This window comes from Eumetopias jubatus, unplaced genomic scaffold, assembly GCF_037043125.1.
Source record: "Eumetopias jubatus isolate StellerSeaLion01/CBP00866 unplaced genomic scaffold, mEumJub1_p1.0 scaffold_6, whole genome shotgun sequence".
NCBI lineage: Eukaryota > Metazoa > Chordata > Mammalia > Carnivora > Otariidae > Eumetopias > Eumetopias jubatus.
This window is the reverse complement of record NW_028274812.1, coordinates 83106523-83131649: the sequence shown is the minus strand read 5'-3', so window position 1 is coordinate 83131649 and position 25127 is coordinate 83106523. Positions and strand designations below refer to the sequence as shown.

The 25127-nt window shown below is 42.1% G+C and overlaps 1 protein-coding gene and 1 non-coding gene across 2 annotated transcripts; one reads left to right on the top strand and one right to left on the bottom strand.

The window, feature by feature from the left end:
• Window positions 1-12: 12 nt before the first annotated feature.
• CGAS (cyclic GMP-AMP synthase) lies at window positions 13-23920 on the bottom strand. Its single transcript, XM_028097710.2, has 5 exons — window positions 23257-23920; window positions 14050-14269; window positions 8362-8604; window positions 1440-1542; window positions 13-843 (listed from the first exon to the last, which is right to left on the bottom strand). The coding sequence occupies exons 1-5, from the start codon at window positions 23884-23886 to the stop codon at window positions 492-494; spliced, it is 1548 nt and encodes a 515-aa protein (XP_027953511.1). The 5' UTR covers window positions 23887-23920; the 3' UTR covers window positions 13-491.
• On the top strand, window positions 13859-13962 carry LOC114204701 (small nucleolar RNA U13). The gene has a single exon (XR_003608230.1). It is a non-coding gene; the product is annotated as a small nucleolar RNA U13 (small nucleolar RNA).
• Window positions 23921-25127: the final 1207 nt, after the last annotated feature.

The following is a 25127-nucleotide window of genomic DNA, read 5'->3' as shown; positions in this document are numbered from 1 at the left end:
CACCAAAAATGGTAAAGACATGCCACACGTTATTCATTATGTAGGCAAGCAACAAAGTATAAATATCCAAAGTATACGAAGAACTTCCACAAAACAAGAAAACAATACAATAGCCAATAAGAAAATGTACAAAATACACAAGAAGGAAAAAGTTAATGAACAGCAGCTGCCTCTAAGTTGAATGCTGCCTGAGCAGAGGAGAAAGGGCAATTCCATCCGTTCCTTTAAGTGTTGTATGCATGTATTGCCTTTTCAGAAATATATATAAAAGTGTTATGAGGCATAGTAGGCCTTCAATTATTTGACAGATGAATGAATGAGGGGCTCTCCACTGAGCAGAGAGCTGGATGTGGGGCTCGATCCCAGGACTCTGGGATCATGACCTGAGCCGAAGGCAGCCGCTTAACCGACTGAGCCACCCAGACGCCCCTCAAACATTCCAATTATTATAAAGTCACTCTAAATTCTTGATTATTTTTAAAAATATAATTTCAAAATTCACGAAAAACTGGAAATCCATTGTTTCTTTCATATTCAATTTGCTGTGATAGAAATTCTTTACTTATTTTGTCAATTTGGTCCCGAGAGAATAGATTGAATCCAGGAATAAAATAATGCTTGAGTTGTTCAATCTTGAGGCACTCAAGAAAGTATGTCACGCAGTTATCAAAGCAGAGCTCTAGGTCTCTGGTGTGCCACTGACTGTCTTGCGGGTCCTGGGTACAGACATGAAAGAAGGCAGTTTTCACATGGTAGGAGCAGAATTTATCCAGTTCCTTTCGGTGTCCAAACTTTATTTTCAATTGTTCTAAGAGATACTTCATTAGTTTTAAGCAATCTTTCCTATTGAATAAAAAAGAAAACCACTTATTATTTATTTATTTTTAAAGATTTTATTATTATAAAAAGCCACCCAAATACGAAGACACATCCAATTGTTGTGGCTAGCCATGGTGAGTGTTCATATCCTCTCACCCTGTCATACTTTATACAACTATCTGATCTAGGTTCAGGAATATGCTCTCACCTTGCCTTCTAACAACACTATTTCCTTGGGCCCTTGGATCTGGCTTCCCTGGTTTCATGCTCATCCCCTAGATAATACTCCAGGGTCAATCCAGACACGCACTGCCCCCAGGACTCAACTCAGCAATGATCATCTTCAGGTTAGAGCTATGAAATCAGTAAAGAATTAAATGTTCAGGGGCGCCCGGGTGGCTCAGTCAGTTAAGCATCTGCCTTCGGCTCAGGTCATGATCCCAGAGTCCTGGGATCGAGCCCCATGTTGGGTTCCCTATTCAGTGGGGAGTCTGCTTCTCCCTCTCCTTCTGCTCCTTCCCCTGCTCATGCTCTCCCTCTCAAACAAATAAATAAAATCTTTAAAAAAAGAATTAAATGTTCCATAGATAATCTCCCATTTAACAAAACAAGGAAGTTACCTGCAACATTTTACTCCACCAGTTTCACAGCATGTTTTAGAATGTCCATGACTTTTCAAAAGGTCCTTTTCAATGTTAGAGAAGGACAGCCGCCATGTTTCTTCTTAATTTCCAAAAGAAAAATAGAAAAGCACTTTACCAAAAACATTCATATATAAACAACACAATACTGTGTGATTTCCTTCATTAAAATATCACTCTGGAAGATTTCTAGGGGGAGACAGACCAAAAGAAGTGAATAGATAAATAATGTAATTACATATTGAAACAAGTGACTTGAGGGCGCCTAGGTAGCTGTTCTGTATGGATACATGTTTTTGTGATTTGTCCCGCATAACTGACCACCTGGATGTGCATCAACACAGGCAGGCTAAGGAATGTTGTTTGTGAGACTCATGCTGTGTGAATAACCTTGGAAGCCTAATTGTTTAAACTATATTAGCTAGCCTCCACATCAGAACTGGCCCTTCTGTTCTGGATGCCAAGACCTACAAATCTTGTCTCACATCCCCTTCTGCTCCAGGCTGGGCTGGCCCCCCCAGAATGGAATCTAGGAAGAGAAGCAGAGACACGTAGCCCAGGCTCCTTGAAAATACAGAAACATGATCACATGGAGGTGCACCTCGCTCCAAAACATGTAGGCGAACAAATGTTTTCATTTCAAACCCTGTTATTTGCCCTGTAAATATGGCCCTTATGGGGATGGTCAGGTGGAAGTCTCACCTGAGGGGAGGATGCTCCACCCAGGCCTCTCAATCGGGACTCCAACCTGTTTCCACCGGGTTCCCTTGCTGTTGAGGTTGGATGTTGTTAAGTACCCAGTTTGATGTAACTTTGCCTTATTCTCACTCATTGCCTACTATTACCTTCATCCATGTGTAGATTCCTTTCCTCTCCTGTTTCTATTAGGTTTTATAATAATAATAAAGTTTTCTTTCCTTTTCAAAGCTAAAATACGGCTGTTGTGAATCTTTTGTTCAGAACACCATCTCAGCCTTGTTGATTTTTCTTTTTTTTTTTAAGATTTTATTTATTTGTCAAAGAGAGAGAGAGAGTACAAGCAGGGGGGTTAGCAGGCAGAGGGAGAAGCAGGCTCCGGGCTGAGCAAGGGTCCCATGCATGCATGTGGGACTCCATCCCAGGACTCTGGGATCATGACCTGAGCTGAAGGCAGGTGTTAACCATCTGAGCCACCCCGGGCCTCTCAATTAGGACTCCAGCCTGTTACCACCAGGTTCCCCGGCTGATGAGGTTGGCTGGTGTTAAGTACCTGATTTGATGTAATTTCGCCTTTTTTTTTTTTTAAGATTTTATTTATTTATTTGAGAGAGAGAATGAGAGAGAGAGCGCACAAGACAGGAGAGGGTCAGAGGAAGAAGCAGATTCCCGGCTAAGCAGGAAGCCCGATGTGGGACTCGATCCAGGGACTCCAGGATCATGACCTGAGCCGAAGACAGTGGCTTAACCAACTGAGCCACCCAGGCGCCGCCTTGCCTTATTTTTATTTATTGCCTACTATTACCTTCATCTATGTGTAGATTCCTTTCCTCTCCTGTTTCTATTAGGTGTTTTTTTTATATAAGATTTTATTTATTTGACAGAGAGAGACACAGCGAGAGAGGGAACACAAGCAGGGGGAGTGGGAGAGGGAGAAGCAGTCTTCCCGTGGGGCAGGGAGCCCGATGTGGGGCTCGATCCCAGGACCCTGGGATCATGACCTGAGCCGAAGGCAGACGCTTAACGACTGAGCCACCCAGGCGCCCCTCTATTAGGTTTTTTTTTAAGATTTTATTTATTTATTTGAGAGAGAGAGTGAGAAAGAGAGAGCATATGAGAGGGGGGAGGGTCAGAGGGAGAAGCAGACTCCCTGCTGAGCAGGGAGCCCGATGTGGGACTCGATCCAGGGACTCCAGGATCATGACCTGAGCCGAAGGCAGTCGCTTAACCAACTGAGCCACCCAGGCGCCCCCTCTATTAGGTTTTATAATAATAAAGTTTTCTTTCCTTTTCAGAACCAAAACACAGCAGTTGTGAATCTTCTGTGCAGAACAGTGGCTTAGTCTGTTAAGTGTCTGACTCACGATTTTACCTCAGGTCATGATCTCCTGGGCTGTGGGATTGAGCCCCACACAGGGCTCCACACTCAGTGGAGAGTCTGCTTGAGAGTCTCTCTCTCCCTCGGCCTCTCCCCGCACTCTCTCTCTAAAATAAATACATAAATCTTTAAAAAAAATAAAATAAAACAAGTGATTTGAAGCAGACAATGGGCTGAGATAGGAAAAAATGGTGGGGAGCAGCAGGGAGCTATTAATATAGTTAGCCATAATAAGATGTAGTACCTTTTATATATTGTTAAGTTCAGTTTTTTAAATATTTTGTTTCAATAATAATTTAAATCAATTGATTCAAATTGTTTGTTCATTGTTTTTATACCATCCTTGCAAGTTTTGGTATTCATGTAAAATGAACAAGGAAATGTTTCCTTTTTTTCTATTCCTTGGGAGATTTTATATAATAGAATGATTTCTGACCCTTCTCCCCAAGTTTACCATGGCTAGCTCTTTGACATTCTGACTATTCTATTATCTAGTTGGTTTTATACCAGAAGTGTATGATTGGTTTATAATTTAAAAATCAATCAATATACTCTGTCTCATTAACAGAATACAGGAAAAACATATCATCTCAATCAAAGCAGGAAATGCAGCTAATAAAACTTAACATTCATTCATAATTTAAATAAAAAACATCTCTTAGTAATTTAAGTCTGGATGGAAACTTGATAACAAAAGGTAGATTTAAAAAAACATAGCAACATAGGGGCACCTGGGTGGCTCAGTCGTTAAGCAGCTGTCTTAGGCACAGGTCATGATCCTGAGGTCCTGGGATCAAGCCCCGCATCGGGCTCCCTGCTCCACGGGAAGCCTGCTTCTCCCTCTCCCACTCCCCCTGCTTGTGTTCCCTCTCTCGCTGTGTATCTCTCTGTCAAATAAATAAATAAAATCTTTCAAAAAAAATAAATAAAAATTTAAAAAGTAGCAACATAATATAAGGTAAAAAGTTGAGGTTTTTCCTTTGAAATTAGGAAGGCAGAGTGTTAGTTGTCCCCATTTCCATTCAACATGGCCTGGTTATGCTAACAAGCACAGTGAGGGAAGAAAAAACAGGGACATAGCATTGGAAAGGGAGAAACAAAGCTATTATTACTGATAGATGATATAATCGGGTATATAGAAAATACAAAAGAAGGTGGGTGACAGGTAAGTGCAAGTTCAATATATTCTCAATCTACTTTTGGCTTAAAACTTTTCATAATAGGGGCGCCTGGGTGCTCAGTCGGTTAAGCGTCTGCCTTTGGCTCAGGTCACGATCCCAGGGTCCTGGGATCGAGCCCTGCATCGGGTCCCTGCTCAGCGGGGAGCCTGCTTCTCCCTCCCCTCCCCGCTCATGCTCTCTCACTATCTCTGTTGCTATCTCTGTCTCTCTCTCAAATAAATAAATAAAATCTTTAAAAAAAATAAAAAAACTTTTCATAAGAAAAATTTACAAGTGCCTATGAGTAAATCTAACAAAATACATATATAACTTTTTAAAAGATTTATTTATTTATTTGAGAGAGAGAGTTGGGGGAGGAACAGTGGGAGAGAATCCTCAGGCAGACTCCCCACTGAGCACAGAGCCCGACACCAGGCTCAGTCTCAGGACCCATGAGATCATGACCTGAGCCGAAATCAAGAGTCAGACGCTTAACTGACTGAGGCACCCAGGAGTCCCCAAAATACATACAAAACCTCTATGGAAGATTCTAAAACTTCACTGAGAAGTTTTAGAGGAAATCTTAATAAATGGAGATGTGCACCTGTACATGGATTGGAAGACTCATTATTATAAATATATCAAGTCTCCCCAAATTTACCTATAGATTCAATGTACTCTCAATCAAAATTCCAAAAAAAATTTCTATGGAACCTGACAACAGGATACAAAAATTTTTAGGAAAATACAAAGGCTCGAGAATATCTAAAACAGGGACACCTGGGTGGCTCAGTTGGTTAAGTGGCTGCCTTCGGCTCAGGTCATGATCGAGCCCCGCATCAGGCTCCCTGCTCAGCAGGGAGTCTGCTTCTCCCTCTCCCTCTGCTCCCCTGATCTTGCTCTCTCTCTCTCTCTCAAATAAATAAAATCTTATTTTAAAAAAACCATAATGAAACAAACAAACCTAACTATTTTGAGTTGGGTAGCTTAACCATCTGGAGAAATTTTTTCAAGCAGATTTAAGCTTGATATTCTGTTATTTTTTTTTAGATTTTTTTTAAAGATTTTTTTTATTTATTTGACAGAGAGAGACAGCGAGAGAGGGAACACAAGCAGGGGGAGTGGGAGAGGGAGAAGCAGGCTTCCCGCTGAGCGGGGAGCCCGATGTGGGACTCGATCCCAGGACCCTGGGATCATGACCTGAGCTGAAGGCAGATGCTTAATGACTGAGCCACCCAGGTGCCCCTAAGCTTGATATTTTGACTGTCTTTTTATCTTCAGAACAAAAGAACTACAGATAAATCTTAAACTGTTTTTTTTTTAATTATACTCTTGATAATGATGCTGGTATTATTTTGAAATAGGTAGAAATATTTTTTAAATTTTTAATTAATCAAATGATTTCTATTTTTAAAAATATAGCTTGTGAGACCAGAAAATTTATAGTAAAATTTTTGGAAAGAGAAAAACTAAAATAGGTGTTATACATGCCTGAAATGTAGTATAAGTACTTTCACTGCTAATATGCCCCTCTGTTCAGTCATTTGGATACAGAGATGGGGGGGGTCTTGCCTGAATACAGATAACCTAGAATGATAGGAGAACAGCCAAAGGTAACAGAGAGCAAATATAGGCTGAGCACCCATCACCAGCCTCCACTTTCATCTTAATGCAAGGACCTCAAGAACTACCCAATCACACTGGCCTCTGTAGGGCCACAGGGCCTCTGAAGGACTCTCTCATCCCAATCTGATTCATCTCCCAGTCTTGCCCAGGGCAGTCAGTGGTAGACTAACAAGCTGGTGGTATGGGTCCTCTTAAGATCTCTGCATCACATACAGTGAGGGTTTCTTGGGATAGCCATTCTAGAAATTATTCAGTGGTGGCAACCCCTTTGCAGAAAGCTATGTTCCTTTTCTAAAATTATGAATAATGATATTTGTAATTCCCTCTTAACAGAAAATGGCTTGCAGAAAATGGCCCCTATATATGTGCAATATAAAAACTTATGATGCGTGTACAAAACACAAGCCATCAAACTAAGCATGATTGACTAATTCCAGGATTTGTTCAGCAATACTAATTTGTAACTTGGTTCCTACGTTTCATGGTGTCCTCCAATATCCCTGGAATTGAGCTGTAGTAGGTACCAAAAGTACTTAATTTATGAGAGAAAAATAAAATAATCAGCTAAACTGATTTTAGCTGTTGTGTCTGTAGACTAACTCAGAACCTGAATGTTACCCAAGAGCACCACTTGAAAACCTGTCCTTACCAGTCAGGCAGAGTACACAGGTGAGAAGACCAACTGCAGCTGAGGCTGCAAAGGTCCGCTATCTGCATGGGGCACAGAGGAAGGGGAAGAAGGAAAGAAAGGAATATGGCTGGGAATGAGAATCTAGGCCCTGATGATAACATTAATTATAACTGCCTTGTACTAAACTAGGGATTTTACACACACTGTCTCATTTTTATCATCCCAGAAACTTTTTTTTCTTTTTTTTTTTTTAATTTATTCGAGAGAGAAAGAAAGCAAGAGCGCAGGGGAGGGACAGAGGGAAAGGGAGAGAGAGACTCCTCAAGCAGACTCCCCACTGAGCTCGGAGCCGGATCCCAGGAACCTGAGATCATGACCTGAGCTGAAACCAGGAGTCAGCCACTTAACCAACTGAGCCACCCAGGCGTGCCCCCACCCCCAGAAACTTCCAAGTAGCTTTGATTAAACCAGTATAGAGATGAGCAAACAGGTTTAGAGAGGCTTGGTTAACTAGCCCAAGATCACACATCTAGTAGAAGAAGAAGCCTCAGGATTCAGATCCAGGGTAGTCTGACTCCAAAGCCAGTACTGCCCTTCTCTATTGAAAACAAACAAGCAAAAAATAACATTCAAATGTGGGTTAGAAGATATTTGAAATCTGAGTATTTGCTATTACTACTACAACTATGCCTTTTTCAATTCCATTCCTCCCCAAACTCCCATCTTATAGTCTATTTAGCCTCATGGCTCTTGGTAAGCCAATAGCACTAGTTACTGTTCTAGTATATAACATTAACAACCCTTGGGGCGCCTGGGTGGCTCAGTTAGTTAAACCGCTGCCTTCAGCTCGGGTCATGATTCCAGAGTCCTGGGATTGAGCCCTGCATCGGGCTCCCTGCTTATGCAGGAAGCCTGCTTCTCCCTCTGCCTGCCGCTCCCCCTGCTTGTGCTCTTTCTCTCTCTCTCTCTTGCGATCTCTCTGTCTGTGTCAAATAAATAAATAAAATCTTTAAACAAACAAACAAACAAACACACAAAAAAACAACACTTGGGGTGCCTGGCTGGCTCAGTGGTTAGAGCCTGTGACTCTTGATCTTGTGGTAGTGAGTTCAAGCCCCACGTTGGGCATAGAGCTTTTTTTTTTTTTAAGATTTTATTATTTATTTAAGAGAGAAAGAAAGAGCACAAAGAGGGGGAAGGGCAGAAGGACAAGCAGACTTTCCACTGAGCGGGGAGCCCAATGTGGGGCTTGATCCCAGGACCCTGGGATCATGACCCGAGCCAAAGGCAGACACTCAACCGACTGAGCCACCCAGGTGCCCCCATAGAGCTTACTTTAAAAAGAAAAAAGAAAAAAAAAGGGCAGACCATTCTTTTATATCTTTAAGTTAACCTTCACATTCAAGATACCTTGAAAACCATTTCCTTCCTTTGCATGCTTGGGTACCAGGTAAAATGGCTGTCGTCTCAAATCGGTTTTAACTTTTGTCCCAAGCCACTGACTGATGGGCAGTCCTTCCTGGGTGCTAGCAGGCCAGCTGCTTTTTGACTCCAAAGCCAGGATTATATCCACAGATATTTCTTTAGGTTTTCTAATAAGAAGTGTTACAGCAGGGCTCCCCCTCTTCTTCCTCTGCATAATGACATCTGTATCTGTTTAAACGTATAAAAGGGGAAGACAGCATTTATCAATCCAATTGTCTGCGAAAAGAATATATCCATCATTGGAAATCTATAAAGTGCTAAGTGTAAGGTGAAATGAGTTCCAAAGCAGAAACTGATCCCAAAAGCAAAGTGTTTTTCCCCATTTAACCAATATTTATCAATACCTACCATAGGGAAGCATTGTCAAAATTCTGTCTGGTATAAATGATGAGGAGCCCCTGAAGACTTTGGGCTTTGGGAGTATTGATTAATTTTTCACCTAAATGTATGGAGGGAAGCCTGGAGAAAAAAGCAGATGAGTGGCAGGGAGGAGACAGGCAATCGAGAAGACCACAGCAACAGTCCAACACAGAGGGTGTGTGCGTGTGGCACCACAGAGGCAGGGGGCATGAAGACAGAGGGAGCAATCCATGTTCACTGCAGCATTACCTCACAACAGCCAAGACATGCAACAACCTAAGTGTCAATGGATGGATGAATGGATACAGAAACTATGGTAACTATACACAATGGAATATCATTCAGCCTTAACTCAGAATATCCTGCCATTTGTGACAACATGGATGAATCTGGAGGACATTATACTAAGTGAAATAAGCTAGATGCAGAAAGGCAAATACCGCATGACCTCACTTTCATGTGGAATCTAAAAAAGCAGAATACATAGGAGCAGAGGGTAGGATGGTAGTTACTGGGGGTGGGGAGGTGGGGGAAACGGGGGGATGTTAGTCAAAGGGCACAGAGTTACAGTTATGTAGGATGAGTAAGTATAGAGATCTAATGTATAGCATGATGACTGTCATTAATACTACTACACTGAACGCTGGAAGTGAGCTCAGAGAGTAGATTTTTGGTACTCTTACCACACACACAAAAGGCAACTATGTGAGAAGGTATGTTAATTTGCTTGATTGTGGTAATCACTTCACTATGTATACGTATATCAGAACAGCATGTTGTACACCTTGAATACAGCTGACCCTGGAACAAGATGGGTTTGAAATGTGCAGGTCCACTTAAATGCAGATTTTTTGGGTAATTATAGTACAGTCCTATAAACATTTTCTCTTCCTTATGATTTTCTCTTTTTAAGTTTTTAAATTCCAGTTAGTTAACATACAGTGTAATATTAGTTTCAGGTGTACAATATAGTGATTCAACACTTCCATACAAGACCCTGTGCTCATCATGACAAGTGCATTTCTTAATCCCCATCACCCGTTTAATCCATCCCTCCCCCCACCTCTCTTCTGGTAACCATCAGTTTGTTCTCTGTAGCTAAGAGTCTGTTTCTTTTTGTCCCTTTGCTCCTTATTTTGTTCCTTAAATTCCACACGAGTGTGATCATATGATATTTGTCTTTCTCTGATGGACTTATTTCCCTTAGCATCATACTCTCTAGCTCAATCCATGTAATTGCAAATGGCAAGATTTCATTCTTTTTTATGGCTAAATAATATCCCATTGTATATATAAATAAATATATATACATTTATAATAATATACATTATATACATATATATATACACCACATCTTTATCCATTCATCAATCAATAGACACTTGGGCTGCTTCCATATTTTGGCTACTGTAAATAATACCTCTATAAACACAGGGGTGCAGGCATCTCTTTGAATTAGTGTTCTTGTATTCTTTGGGTAAACACCCAGTAGTGCGATTGCTGGATTATAGGGTAGTTCTATTTCTAACTTTTTGAGGAACCTCCATATTGTTTTCCAGAGTGGCTGTACCAGTTTGTATTCCCACCAACAGTGCACAAGGGTTCCTTTTACTCCACATCCTTGCTAACACTTGTTGTTTCTTGTGTTTTTGATTTCAGCCATTTTGACAGGTGTGAGGGGATCTATTACTGTAGTTTTGATTTGCATTTCTCTGATGTTGTCATGATAAACATCTTTTCATGTATCTCTTGGCCATCTGCATGTCTTCTTTTTTTTTTTTAAAGATTTTATTTATTTGAGAGAGAGAGAATGAGAGATAGAGAGCACAAGAGGGAAGAGGGTCAGAGGGAGAAGCAGACTCCCTGCTGAGCAGGGAGCCCGATGTGGGACTCAATCCCGGGACTCCAGGATCATGACCTGAGCTGAAGGCAGTCGCTTAACCAACTGAGCCACCCAGGCACCCCATCTGCATGTCTTCTTTGGAGAAATGTTGTTCATGTCTTCTGCCCATTTTTTAATTGGATTATTTGTCTTTTTTGGTGTTGAGTTTAGTAAGTTCTTTAGATCTTGAATACTAACCTTTATTGGATGTCATTTGCAAATCTCCCATTCAGTAGGTTGTCTTTTAGTTCTGTTGTTTCCTTTGCTATGCAGAAACTTTTTATTTTGATGTAGTCATTCCTTATGATTTTAACATTTGTTTCTCTAGTTTACTTTATTGTAAGAATATAGTATATAATACATAGAACATACAAAGTATGTGTTAATCAACTGCTTATGTTATCCGTGGGGCTTCCAGTCAACAGGAGGCTCTAAGTGGTTAAGTTTTGTTAAGTTATACACAGATTTTCAACTATGTGGGGAGGTTGGTGCCCCTAACTATCCTGTGTTCAAGGAACAACTGTACAGTTTTTATTTTTTTTTTAAAAGACACAAGTAGCAGAAATGAGAACAATTAAAGAGGTTCAAATCAACAAAACTGGTAGATGGACTGAATCTGTAAGGTAAGAAAGAAGGTAAAAGTCTGGAATGCCATCCCAGGATTTTGACCTGGGAAATGGTTGATGTTGAGTTGATTCTTCAATATGGAATAATCAGAAGGAAGAAAGATTGGGATGAGATGCACTTCATTTTAGACATACTGAGCTCTAGGTGTGTGGAAGACACCCAAGTGAAGATGGCCATAGGATAGGTGGTTGTGGTGGTCAGAAATTCGGGAAAGGAGTATAGAGGAGAGATACTGGCTTTGGTATTGGGAAGTGTACAAGCAGTAGCTAAAACCACTCCCAGATAAGACTTCTGGAAGGGACCACAGTGAGAGAAAAGATAGGGGACAAAGGAGAAAATCCTAGAGAACACCCTCATTTTCTTATTACTAAATTGGCAAAACCCACTTCTTACCCATGATATCCTTCTACCCTCCAATTCCTAGTAAGAAGTGTCCATCTAGGGGCACCTGGGTGGCTCAGTCGTTAGGCGTCTGCCTTCCGCTCCAGTCATGATCCCGGGGTCCTGGGATCGAGGCCCCTATCAGGCTCCCTGCTCAGCAGGAAGCCTGCTTCTCCCTCTCTCACTCCCCCTGCTTGTGTTCCCTCTCTCGCTGTGTCTCTCTGTCAAATAAATAAAATCTTTAGGAAAAAAAAAGAAGTGTCCATCTACCTTTCAAAGGCCACCCTTGCACATAGTATCTGGATTCCTTCCTTCTCACCTTCTTAAGCAGCTTTTGTTTTTGTTTTTAAGATTTTATTTATTTATTTGAGAGAGAGAGAGCACTTGAGAGGGGGGAGGGTCAGAGGGAGAAGCAGACTCTCTGCCAAGCAGGGAGCCCAATGCGGGACTCGATCCAGGGACTCCAGGATCATGACCTGAGCCGAAGGCAGTCGCTTAACCAACTGAGCCACCCAGGCGAAGCAGCTTGTTTTTTGAATTGTTCCCTCTCTCATCATCAGTGGCTGCCCCCTCCCTACTGGATCACTCCTATCTGTATACAAAGGGTTCCAGTATTTCTCATTCTAAAATATACCTTTCTCTTGACCCCACCCTGCCTCTTCCCCACACTGACCCATCTTTCTGTGTCCTTTACAGCTGAGACTTTGTAAAGATATGCCTACACATGCTGTCTTTACTGCTTCCCTGCCCTTTGTCTCTTGTGTGCTCAGGACCCCACTGGAACTGCTAAGTCAAAGTTACCAAAAAACCCCACAAAACTGTAGACCAAATCCAATAGTTTCTGGACATCAGTAGCACTCTATACACTGACTGCTCATTCTGAAAAACACTTAGTCTCCTTATGCTCCTTCTCTTCTTCCCAACCCCTAATGGGATCTTCTTACCACTCTACTTAACACTGCAGCTCCCCCTCCCCCATCCTATCCCCAACATTCTTGATCCCTCTCACTTTGCTATACTTTTTCATCATAAAACTTACTACTTTCTAGTATATAATTATGGTTTCCATTTGTTATTAATTGTATGTCTGCCCTTATATAACTATAAGGTGCAGAAGGGTGAAGGTCTTCATCTATTTATTCATTACTGTATCCCAAACACCTAGAACATCTGGCACATTAGATGATCCATCGATACTGATTCATGAATAAATGAATCAACTCTCTCTGCCAACGTGGTCTCATTCATTGTCAATGCCATTTATATGTTTACATATAGCCCAAACATATCCTCTGAACTTCAAACCCATACCCAATAACATACTTGACATACTCACTTCAGTGTATCACAGGAATCTCTAACTTAAAATATCCAAAGCCAAACTCCTCTAATTCATACCTCAAAATACATTCCTCTTCAGTCTTTCCCATCTTAGAAAATGGTACAATCAATCCACAGAGGTGCTCAGTCAGAAGACTGGAGGCCTTCTTTAATTCAATCATTTCTCTCAACCCCTACAGTTAATCCAGAAGTAAGCACTGCTCTAAGCTTGGATATGTCTGCTTCTCTCCATCCCCACCTTCATGTAAGCCATCACTATCTTTCACCTGAATTATTTCAATATTTTCCTTTTTCTTTCTTTTTCCTTATTTGTCTTTTTAGAATATATTCTCCAGAGAAGCCAGAGTGAACTTCTAAAAATACAAAGCCAATCATTATTCCTTAATTAAAACCTGAATGAACATGAAATCAATCTGAATTCATTTCCAGGATCTACAAGTCCTTGCACAGTCTGGCCCCTGGCCACCTCTTCAACTTCATTTCATGTCACTCTTCCCCTTGTCCACATAGGCCTCTTTTTGTTCCTTGAGCTTGCCAAGCTCTTTTCTGCCTTGGGGTCTTACTCCACCCCAATTGCTACTACTTCTCCCAGTTCATTCCCTTCAGAGCACGCAGTGCAATTTGTGTTTACAAGCTTCAAGAGGGGATCCAGTGATTTTATGCAACCACATGTACCCAGTGGCATAAGGCAGCTGTCCAGTGAATATTCAATGGAGACCAAAATAGAACTAATCAACATTTAGGAAGAATGCCAAGAAATTCCAGTAAACTAAAATCAAGGGTGAAGAGTTGTTTCCAGGACGTAGTGATGTCAAGAAAGATCAGAAGAGGATCCTTTTGTAGTTTATAAGTGTGATGATTGGGTATTCACGCTGTTGTGTGACAATATGCCTCCCTCAAACCTGTTATGACCTCGGCACTTAACCTGTCTGATGTGGAAAGAAAAAAATCAGGAGAGGAGTGTACATCGGCAATTAATAGGTATGATTAGAACTTTAAGAATCAAAAGTCAAAAATCTTACCTTGAATGTTTTTAATTTCTTCCTTAATCATCTTCCTAAACTTGAACAGCATCTTAGAAGCTGATAATATTTCATCTTCTAAAAACTGACTCAGAGGATTTCCTTTGGGATTTCTTTTGAACTTCACAAAGTAAAAAGCACCACTGTTGCAATATTCTTCTAGCTGAATTCTGGGGACCTCCAGTTTGAACATTATATCAAATTCATTAGGAGCAGAAATCTAAGAAATAGTAAAAATAGCACTGAAATGTTGGTTTGTGAATATTTTCCAAGCAACTGAAATTTTTTTCTTGAAATGTCCACCACATTAACACCCTACTTTGAAAAGCAAGATTCCTGGGGCGCCTGGGTGGCTCAGTCGTTAAGTGTCCGCCTTCGGCTCAGGTCATGATCCCAGGGTCCTGGGACTGAGGCCCGCATTGGGCTCCTTGCTCCGCGGGAAGCCTGCTTCCCCCTCTCGCACACCCCCTCTTCCACTGCCCCTCTCCCACTCCCCCCTCCCACTCCACTGTCTCCCACTCCCCCGTCTCCCACTCCCCCTGCTTGTGTTCCCTCTCTTGCTGTGTCTCTCTGTCAAATAAATAAAATCTTAAAAAAGAAAAGCAAGATTCCTAAGATTTATATCCTCTGGAAGTGGGATTAGTGGAACTAGGAGAGTATTATTGTTTTGGTTTGTAGATTCCACACTCTTTTTTTTAACCAAGAGTATGCATTATTTTTATAATTTAGAACAATTTTAAATGATATGCAAGCTTTTAAAATCCACACCAGCTTTTTTCTGAATTTAAAACTTAATAAAATAAGGGCGCCTGGGTGGCTCAGTCGTTAAGCGTCTGCCTTCAGCTCAGGTCATGGTCCCAGGGTCCTGGGATTGAGCCCCGCATCGGGCTCCCTGCTCTGCGGGGAGTCTGCTTCTCCCTCTCCCACTCCCCCTGCTTGTGTTCCCTCTCTGTGTTTCTCTGTCAAATAAATGGATAAAATCTTTAAAAAAAAAAACAAAAACAAAAACTTAATAAAATTAAAAACCAATAAGGTGCTATCTTTTATGTCACAAGATACTGCAGCCACCCTCCTGTCACAACGGTCTAAAAAAATGTGTGTAGTCATGTGCTGGCTAGTTGAGCAAAGACCATCTTGTTAGAGCTGCTGGTCACCCAAGTAACTGTGAGTGCCAAGTCATGCACTACATTAGTGTCTTTGAACCACAGCATTTTAGGAGCTTCAAAGAATCATGTTCATCCTCACAATAGTAATATATGAATCAGCAATCAAAAATGATTATTTTTCTTATATTAAAAATAGCACAGGGCGCCTGGGTGGCGCAGTTGGTTAAGCAACTGCCTTCAGCTCAGGTCATGATACCAGGATCCTGGGATCGAGTTCCACATTGGGCTCCCCCTGCTCTCTGGGGAGCCTGCTTCTCCCTCTGCCTGCCACTTCCCCTGCTTGTGCTCTCTTTCTCTCTCTGTCAAATAAATAAAATCTTTAAAAATAAATAAATATTAAAAATAGCACAAATCTTTCATTAGTCAGGAGCATGCTTCAAGTACAGCTATTGGACTGTACTGTTCAACAGGGTACCTAGTAGCTATATATATCTACTGACCATATGAAATGTGGCTAGTCCAAATTGAGATATACTGTGCTGTATATTGAATTGTGTCCTCCCAAAATTCATATATTGAAGACTTTGTAAAGATATGCCTACACATGCTGTCTTTACTGCTTCCCTGCCCTTTGTCTCTTGTGTGCTCAGGACCCCACTGGAACTGCTAAGTCAAAGTTACCAAAAAACCCCACAAAACTGTAGACCAAATCCAATAGTTTCTGGACATCAGTAGCACTCTATACACTGACTGCTCATTCTGAAAAACACTTAGTCTCCTTATGCTCCTTCTCTTCTTCCCAACCCCTAATGGGATCTTCTTACCACTCTACTTAACACTGCAGCTCCCCCTCCCCCATCCGATCCCCAACATTCTTGATCCCTCTCACTTTGCTATACTTTTTCATCATAAAACTTACTACTTTCTAGTATATAATTATGGTTTCCATTTGTTATTAATTGTATGTCTGCCCTTATATAACTATAAGGTGCAGAAGGGTGAAACCCCAAAAGTGACTGTACTTGGAGACAGGGCTTTTAGACCGTTAAATGAGATCATGAGGGCAGGGTACTAATCTGACAGGACTGGTGGGAGGAGAAGGAGGTGGAGGAAGAGGAAGAGAAGGAGAAGAAGGGAGATCCCTTTCTCTCTGCCCACATGCACTGAGGAATAAAGTGAGGATACAAGGAGAAGGTGGCTGTCTACAAGCAAGAGAGTCCTCACCCAAACCTAACCATGCTGGCACTATGATCTTGGACTTTCAGCCTCCAGAACTCTGAGAAAATAAATGTGTGTTGTTTAAGCCACCCAGTTTATAGTGTTTTTGTTATGGCAGCCTGAGCTGACTAGGGTATACTATGAGAATCGAACACTTGGGAGTGATGTCAGTGGGAATGAAGTAAGAGCCTCTGAAAATTCACTCTTCCACATAAGCAATAAGAACATGGGCCAGATTAGTCAATTCAACTTTTTCAGATCTGTATATTAACCAAGAGCTTGCAACAATCCAAGGAGGATTTATTCCAGAAAAATGGCTGAATCCCAATAGGAACTGTGAGCTTTGTGGGCACTGCCCTATTCTCACCCCCAGAGCACAGAAGGTTCTCATTCCCATTCCCTCTCAGAAACCCTCCACCGAGAGTAGCTACTATTCTGACTTCTTACACCATAGATTAGGCTCACCTGTTTGGAAACACCATATAAACCGAATCATATAAAATGTATTCTATTACATCTGACTTCTTTTGTTTAACATTACGTTTGTGTGATTCATCCATATTGTTATGTGTATTGGTAGTTTGTTCTTTTTCATCTTATGCAGTATTCTACTGGATTAATGGAATATATCAGAATACATTTACTTATTTTGTTATTAAGTATTTGGGTTAACAGTCAAAACTGTTCTGAGCACTCTTACATATGCCTTTTGGTGGACATGAGCACTCATTTCTATTGTGTATATACCTAGAAGTAGAACTGCTGGACCACAAAATAAGCATATCTTTAACTTTAGAAGAAACTGTCAATTTTCTAAAGAAGTTATACCAACCTATCCTCTCTTCATCAAGTAAGGGTGTTTCAGTTGCTCCACATCTTTTCCTAAGATGGAATTGTCAAGCCTTTTAAAATTTTAGCCATTCTAGTGGATAGATGTGTGGTAGAATCTCATCATGATTTTAATTTACATTTTGCTGATGATTAATGATGTTGAACACGTTTATTGTTATTTGGATTATATACTAAAGCATCTATTCTTTTGCCCAATTTTAAATTGATTTGTCTTTTTCTTATTGATTTGTACTAGTCCTTTGTCAAATATACATATTGAGAGTAACTTCTTCCAGGCTGTGGCTTGCATTTTCATTCTCTCAGTGGTGAGAAGTTCAATTCTAATGAAGTCCAATTTATCTATTTTTATGGTTAGCAATCTTAGTGTCCTATTTAAGAAATATTTGTACATCCCATTGTTATGAAAATACTCTGCTTTCTTCTAGGAGCTTTGTTGTTTTACCCTTCATCTTTAGGTCTATTTTATATCTTGAATTAATTTTTGTGTATGATGTGTGGTAGGTGGGTGTCACAGATATCCAACTGACCCAGTATCGATATTGAAAAAAACCAACCTTTCTCCCACCAAATTACACTATGCATATATTTTGTACTGAATTGAATTATATATGCAGGTCTGTCTCTGGACTTCCTACACAATTGGCTTATTTGTCTATCATTGCACCAATAATAACTGCTTAATTAGGGTAGCTTTATAGTAAGTCTTGCTCTTTGATAGGGTAAGTCCTCCAACATTTTCTCCTTTAGAACTACCTTTTATTCTAGGTTCTTTGCATTTCATTTTTTTTTTAAAGATTTTATTTATTTATTTGACAGAGAGAGAGACAGCGAGAGAGGGAACACAAGCAGGGGGAGTGGGAAAGGGAGAAGCATGCATGGGACTCGATCCCAGGACCCTGAGATCATGACCTGAGCCAAAGGAAGTCGCTTAACCAACTGAGCCACCCAGGTGCCCCTTTCATTTCATTTTCATCTCATCTCGTTTCATTTCAATTTTTCTTTTTTTTTTTTAAAGATTTTATTTATTTATTAGAGAGAGAGAGAGAATGAGAGGTAGAGAGCAGGAGAGGGAAGAGGGTCAGAGGGAGAAGCCGACTTCCTGCTGAGCAGGGAGCCCGATGTGGGACTCGATCCCGGGACTCCAGGATCATGATCTGAGCCGAAGGCAGTCGCTTAACCGACTGAGCCACCCAGGTGCCCCTCTTTTTTTTTTTTAGATTTTATTTATTTATTTGACAGAGAGAGAGAGAGACAGCGAGAGAGGGAACACAAGCAGGGGGAGTGGGAGAGGAAGAAGCAGGCTTCCCACTGAGCAGGGAGCCCGATGCAGGGCTCCATCCCAGGACCCTGGGATCATGACCTGAGCCGAAGGCAGATGCGTAACCAACTGAGCCACCCAGGCGCCCCTTCTTTTCATTTTTTTAAGTAGTCTTCATGCCCAGCATGGAGCCCAACATGGGACTTGAACTCAAGACCCTGAGATCAAGACCTGAGCTGAGATCAAGAGTCAGATGCTTAACCGACTGAGCCACTGAGGCAACCCCCCTTTGCATTTTCATGTAAATCTTACAATTAACTTGTCAATTTAAACAAAAAATTGATGGGATTTTGACTGAATTGCACTGAATCTATGTAGATCAATTTGAAGAAAACCGAACATGATATAGATTTCCATTTATTTAGTCCATTTTCAAATTTACTCAGCAATGTTTTGAAATTGTTATCATCTTTAGCAAGATTTATTCCTAAATATTTGATGTTCTTGATGCTATTGTAAATGGCATTTTTACGTTTCATTTACACTTTTTTGCTTTTAATAAAACAAAAAACTTTAGTTTTTGTTTACTGACTTTGTATCCAGCAATCCTGCTAAATTCACTGATAACAGTTGAACAACAGATTTGAATTGGGTGGGTCCACTTATACATGGTTGTTTTTTTTAAACAGTACAGTATTATAAATGTATTGTGTCTTCCTTATGATTGTCTTAACAACATTTTCTTTTCTCTTCTTACTTTATTGTAAAATACAGTATGTAGTACATATAAGAGACAAAGTATGGGGCACCTGGGTGGCTCAGTTGGTTAAGCGACTGCCTTCAGCTCAGGTCATGATCCTGGAGTCCCTGGATCGAGTCCCGCATTGGGCTCCCTGCTCGGCAGGGAGTCTGCTTCTCCCTCTGACCCTCCCCCCTCTCATGCACTCTCTCTCATTCTCTCTCAAATAAATAAATAAAATCTTTAAAAAAAAAAAAGAAAGTATGTGTTACTGTTACTGTTCATCAAAAAGTCAGTCAGCACTAAGCTCTTAGTAGTTAAGGTTTTGAGGAGTCAAAAGTTATATGCAGGGGCGCCTGGATGGCTCAGTCCGTGAAGCCTTCGGCTGGGGTCATGATCTCAGGGTCCTGGAATCCAGCCCCACATAGGGCACCCTGCTCAGCAGGGAGCCTGCTTCTCCCTCTCCCTCTGTCTACTGCTCCCCCTGCTTGTGCTCTCTTTCTCTGACAAATAAATAAATAAAATCTTTTAAAAATTAAAAAAAAGTTATATGCAGATTTTTGACTGCATGGATGGGGAAGGGTTGGTGCCCCTCGTCCCTGTGTTGTTCAAAGGCCAACTCCATGTCTAATAGTTAATACAAAAATTCAGTCAAGTCATCTGCATAAATAGGTATTATTCCTCTTCTGATCTTACACATTTTGCTTCTTTTTCCTGCCTTGTTACACGGGCTCTGTGTATTCCTTTATCTCCTCTTTTTTTGTTCAACATTATGATCGTAGGATTCATTCACACTGTTGCATGTGGCTGTAGTTTATTTCTTTTCTTTACTGGTTAATGTACTACTGGTTAAAACCACTACAATTACTTGATTTCTATATAACCTTCCACTTAGCCCAAACTATATGATTGGTAAACTACGAAGAGACAAGGAGAACATTATGGAATGGCAATTACACAGAGAATTTCTATAAGAAATCTTCCAAATTTTCACCTAGAACTTGACAATATTACAATAAAATACATGAATAAAAATGTGTCAATGTGAAACTAAGTAAATAAATTATTGAGAGGTGTGTCTATCCTTTTTATCAGTTACAAAGAGTTTGGAATCTAATTTTGAAATCCAAGTGTATACATAACAGAAGAAAATACACCAAAATGATAACAGTGAATAAAATAAACAGGAATAATATTGCTCATCTATATGCTTTTCCTAACTTTCCAGGGACATCAACATGGAAAAGGAGCGAATATGGGAAAGGCTGAGAAAAGTGGTGGGGGGTGGGTAGCTGTGGGAGCCTGCTAGAAGATTAACTGCTGGAGCCAGGCAGTGAATCAACTCTACAATAAAAATGTATCAGTTTTAAAAATCAATATATGTTTTAAGTAAAACAAATTTCATTCAATTTCTTCCATCAGTGTATGATTTTAAAAAAGAGGGGCACCTGGCTGGCTCAGTCAGAAGAGCGCATGACTCTGCATCTCAGGGTTGTAATTCAAGCCCCACTTTGGGTGTGGAGACTACTTATGTAAGTTAAACTTTTTTTTTTAAAAGATTTTATTTATTTATTTGACAGAGAGAGACACAGCGGAACACAAGCAGGGGGAGTGGGAGAGGGAGGAGCAGGCTCCCCGCTGAGCAGGGAGCCCGATGCGGGGCTCGATCCCAGGACCCTGAGATCATGACCTGAGCCGAAGGCAGACGTTTAACGACTGAGCCACCCAGGCGCCCCAGTTAAACTTTTTTAAAAATAAAAAATAAAAATAAAAAGACGACTGGTTCTGGGGCACCTGGCCTGGCTCAGTCAGTAGAGTATGCCCCCACTCTTTATCTCAGGGTCCTGAGTTCAAGCCCCACTTTGGATGTGGAGCTTACTTAAAAAAAAAAAAAAGACTGGTTCTGACTGGAAACTTCTTTAAACATGTTATTGTTCCTTCCAAATGACTGCACTGAATGATATTTATGTAATAAGAATCATACTTAAGCCAGACAATCTAAAGAAAATTTTGCTCACTTGGCTTTCAAAATACTTTAGATGGAATTATATAGTCTTCAGTGCTAAAAGAGTTTAAGATTCAAAGACTGATACATACACTGTCTTTTTGGCAATAAACAAATATTACTGAGTCCACACCAATAAAATGGGGGGATGTTTAGGCTACAATTTATGTAAAACATTCTGTGACAATGGAGTTTACAATCCAGGTGGCAAGCCAAAAGAAAAATGTATGAAAGGTTTAATTTCCACCGAAAGCTACCAGGTTAAATGCTTATCGCGGGAATGAAATCTGAATCTGCTACCTTGGGAAAGCAGAGGTCTTGAGAAAAATCACTCATCCTTTTTTCTTGAGCACATTCATTCATTCATTCATTTGAATACTTGCTATGTGTTAAGGCTTAGAAATACAAAGATGCATAATATTTGGCCTGCTATCTTAAGAGTTTATAATTCTAAAAACCTAAATCTAGAGTTTAACAATCATTTACTTCTGAAGGAGAACAGTTAATTGAATAGCCAATATGTAACTATAAAATAAATTACGATCACCTAAAGGCTATCAGCCTCTATTTCTGTTCATGCTACACCCAAGATTTTATAGATCTACTGAAGGTGCACAGCCCAGCCCTGAAAAAACTGACAGATTAGGTGAAAACACAACTAAGGAAATCTGCCACTGGGGGCGCCCGGGGAGCTCAGATGGTTAAGCGTCTGTCTTCAGCTCAGATCATGTTCTCAGGGCCCTGGGATTCCGTGGGCTCCCTGCTCAGCGGGAAGTCGGCTTCCCCCTCTCCCCCCACCGCCTCTTCCCACCGCACCCCACCCCCGGTTGTGCGCGCGCGCTCAATCTCTCTCTCGCATGAATAAATAAAATCTTTTTTTTTTAAGATTTTATTTATTTGACAGAGAGAGACACAGTGAGAGAGGGAACACAAGCAGGGGGAGTGAGAGAGGGAGAAGCAGACTCCCCGCTGAGCAGGGAGCCCGATGCGGGGCTCGATCCCAAGACGCTGGAATCTTGACCTGAGCCGAAGGCACACGCTTAACGACTGAGCCACCCAGGCGCCCCGAATAAATAAAATCTTAACAACAACAACAACAACAACAACAAAGGCCACCACTGGTCAGGAAAGAATCTCCAGTCAGGAACCTGCTCCTAAATCTTCAATTCATACTGGAACGAAGACTTTGATAATTCAGCTACAGGGGCGCCTGGGTGGCTCAGTTGGTTAAGCGACTGCCTTCGGCTCAAGTCATGATCCTGGAGTCCTGGAATCGAGTCCCGCATCGGGCTCGAGTCTGCTTCTCCCTCTGACCCTCTTCCCTCTCGTGCTCTCTATCTCTCATTCTCTCTCTCTCAAATAAATAAATAAAATCTTTAAAAAAAAAGTAACTCAGCTACACACAAACAAACGGAGCCGTGGACTACATACCCTAAAACAATCACACTGTATTTGTATTTAGGAGGAACACTTTTTAGGATCTGTAGATTTTTTCTTAATTTTTTTAAAGAAATCACTCACTGTGAGGTTCCCAGGACATCTGTATAAGAAACTGGGGAAAGAGGAAGTCCGCAAGGGCTGGGGGGACTCACTGAAGATGTTCTTCCTATAGTTTTTCCCATAGGAAAAATGTTCCTAGATACACTAATTTTGTGGAATTTTTCGCACTCTTAATTATCCAAGTCATAACTTGACTAGGGCACACCAAGTATAGCACTGTTACAGAAACTCATTACAAATCTGCTTGCATGAATGAATCTATACGCTTTCATTCCCCCCACAGCAGTGTCTTGACAGTAGTTGGCAACCAATATTGGTTAGCTGTATGTTCGTTGGATGTATAGATGTTTAAACGAACAACTGATCCTCTTTTTGGCTGGAACTATGTCACAGGCCACAAGAGAACAAGAGTCTGAGTTACTTCCGAAGGGCAGTGAGGGACCGCGCGACCCGCGGGAGTTGGGACTATCGGGCAGGCCGGGGACACGGGCAAGGGAGTCGGCGGGCGGAGAGGCGCGGGGCAGCTCACCTTCACGTGCTCGTAGTAACTTCCGGTGCGCAGCAGCGAGACCCCTTTGAAATCGGACTCACAGCTCTGCAATCTCCGCAGCAGGTGGTCCACAACCCTGTTCACAATCTCCGCCGCCACTGAGATTTCCTCGCGCCTCAGCCTCAACTTTTCCAGCACCGCTCGGGGCTTCCAGGCGCCAGGCGCCTCCCTCTTCTGCCTCAGACTCCACTCGGGAAGCAGCGGGCCGAGGCCGGAGACCTCCGTGGGCTCTGGCAAGTCTCTCGGCTCCTGAGCGGCGCGCGCGTCCCTCTCGCGGCAAGATCCGGTCCTGAGAAGGTGCGGCCCCGGGGCCGCAGGAGACGCCAGCCCCTCCACCACGTCCTCGGCGCCCAGAGGCGCCTTTTTGGCGCGGACACTCCGAGCGCGCGCCTGTGGTCTCTCCGTGGAGCCCGTGGCACTCTTCTTCCGCCGGGGTCCAGATGCCCCGACGGGGCCGCACTTCTGTGCTTTGGGCCCGGCGGCACCAAGGGCGGCCGGAGGTTCGCTGGGCTCAGCCCGGGGACCCTTCTCTCCTTGCGCCAGAACCTTGCGGGTGGCGGCTCTGGCCTTCGAAGCTCTCCGCGTGGCATTTCCGCGCCGGGGATCCATGGCCGGCGCTCTCTCTTCCCCGAAAGGAGGGAGACTCGGCTTGTGGGCCACGGGAGGAGGAGCCGGCAGTGGCAGCGGGAAATGAAACTTAAATATCTGGCGGGAACGCAGGGACAGCGGCCCGGGAGCACGCGCCCAGGCGGAACGCTGGGAGGTCACGGGGAGCCACGACCCGGCCGCCAAGGGGCGGACCGCCCACGGTGCCCGAGAGTTGCTGACTTTCTCACCCTCCCGTACACGCGACGTCGCCGGGCGAGGAAGCCCACTGAATGCAACCAGAGGGCAGCAGAAAACACTCTCAAGGAGCTTGGAAAGCTTGACAGATTTGCTGGCATTCAGCCTAAAAGAATTTTGGGAAACTACGGAGCTTCTCCCACATTGAAGTTGACAGAGAAAAAAAAAATTTTTTTTTTAAATACTTTATTTGGGTGGCTTAGTCGTTAAGCGTCTGCCTTCGGCTGGGGTCATGATCTCAGGGTCCTGGGATCGAGTCCCCCATCGGGCTCCCTGGTCGGCAGGAAGCCTGCTTCTCCCTCTCCTACTCCCCCTGCTTGTGTTCCCTCTCTCGCTGTGTATCTCTCTGTCAAATAAATAAATAAAATCTTTAAAAAAAATTTAAAAATGACACATATATTTTTTTATTTTTTTTTAAGATTTTATTTATTTGAGAATGAGAAATAGCACGAGAGGGAAGAGGGTCGGAGAAGCAGACTCCCTGCTGAGCAGGGAGCCTGATGTGGGACTTGATCCCAGGACTCCAGGATCATGACCTGAGCCGAAGGCAGTCGCTTAACCAACTGAGCCACCCAGGCACCCATGGCACTTATATTTTAAATAATTCATGCTGTTTTGGCCCTTGTGATTCCAGAGTTCTCCATATAGGCTTTCAAATATCTATTTCTAAAGCCAATCCCTTTACAGAAATACATATTAGACAGAAAACCCCTGGGTTTAGATGCCTTGATTACTTTTTTAAAAACCATCCTAACCATTACTTTTTTAAAACCATCCTAACCATTAATGTCACAATCCAGTGACATTAAATATTGTTGTGCAACCATCACCACCATCCATCTCCCCAGCTCTTCATCTTGTAAAACTGAAACTCTACCCATTAAACAATAACTCCCCATTCCCGCCCTCTCCCTTGGCAACCACCCTCCTACTTTCTTTCTCTATGAATTTGACTACTCTAGGTACCTCATGTAAGTGGAATGATATATTTGTCCTTTTGTGACTGG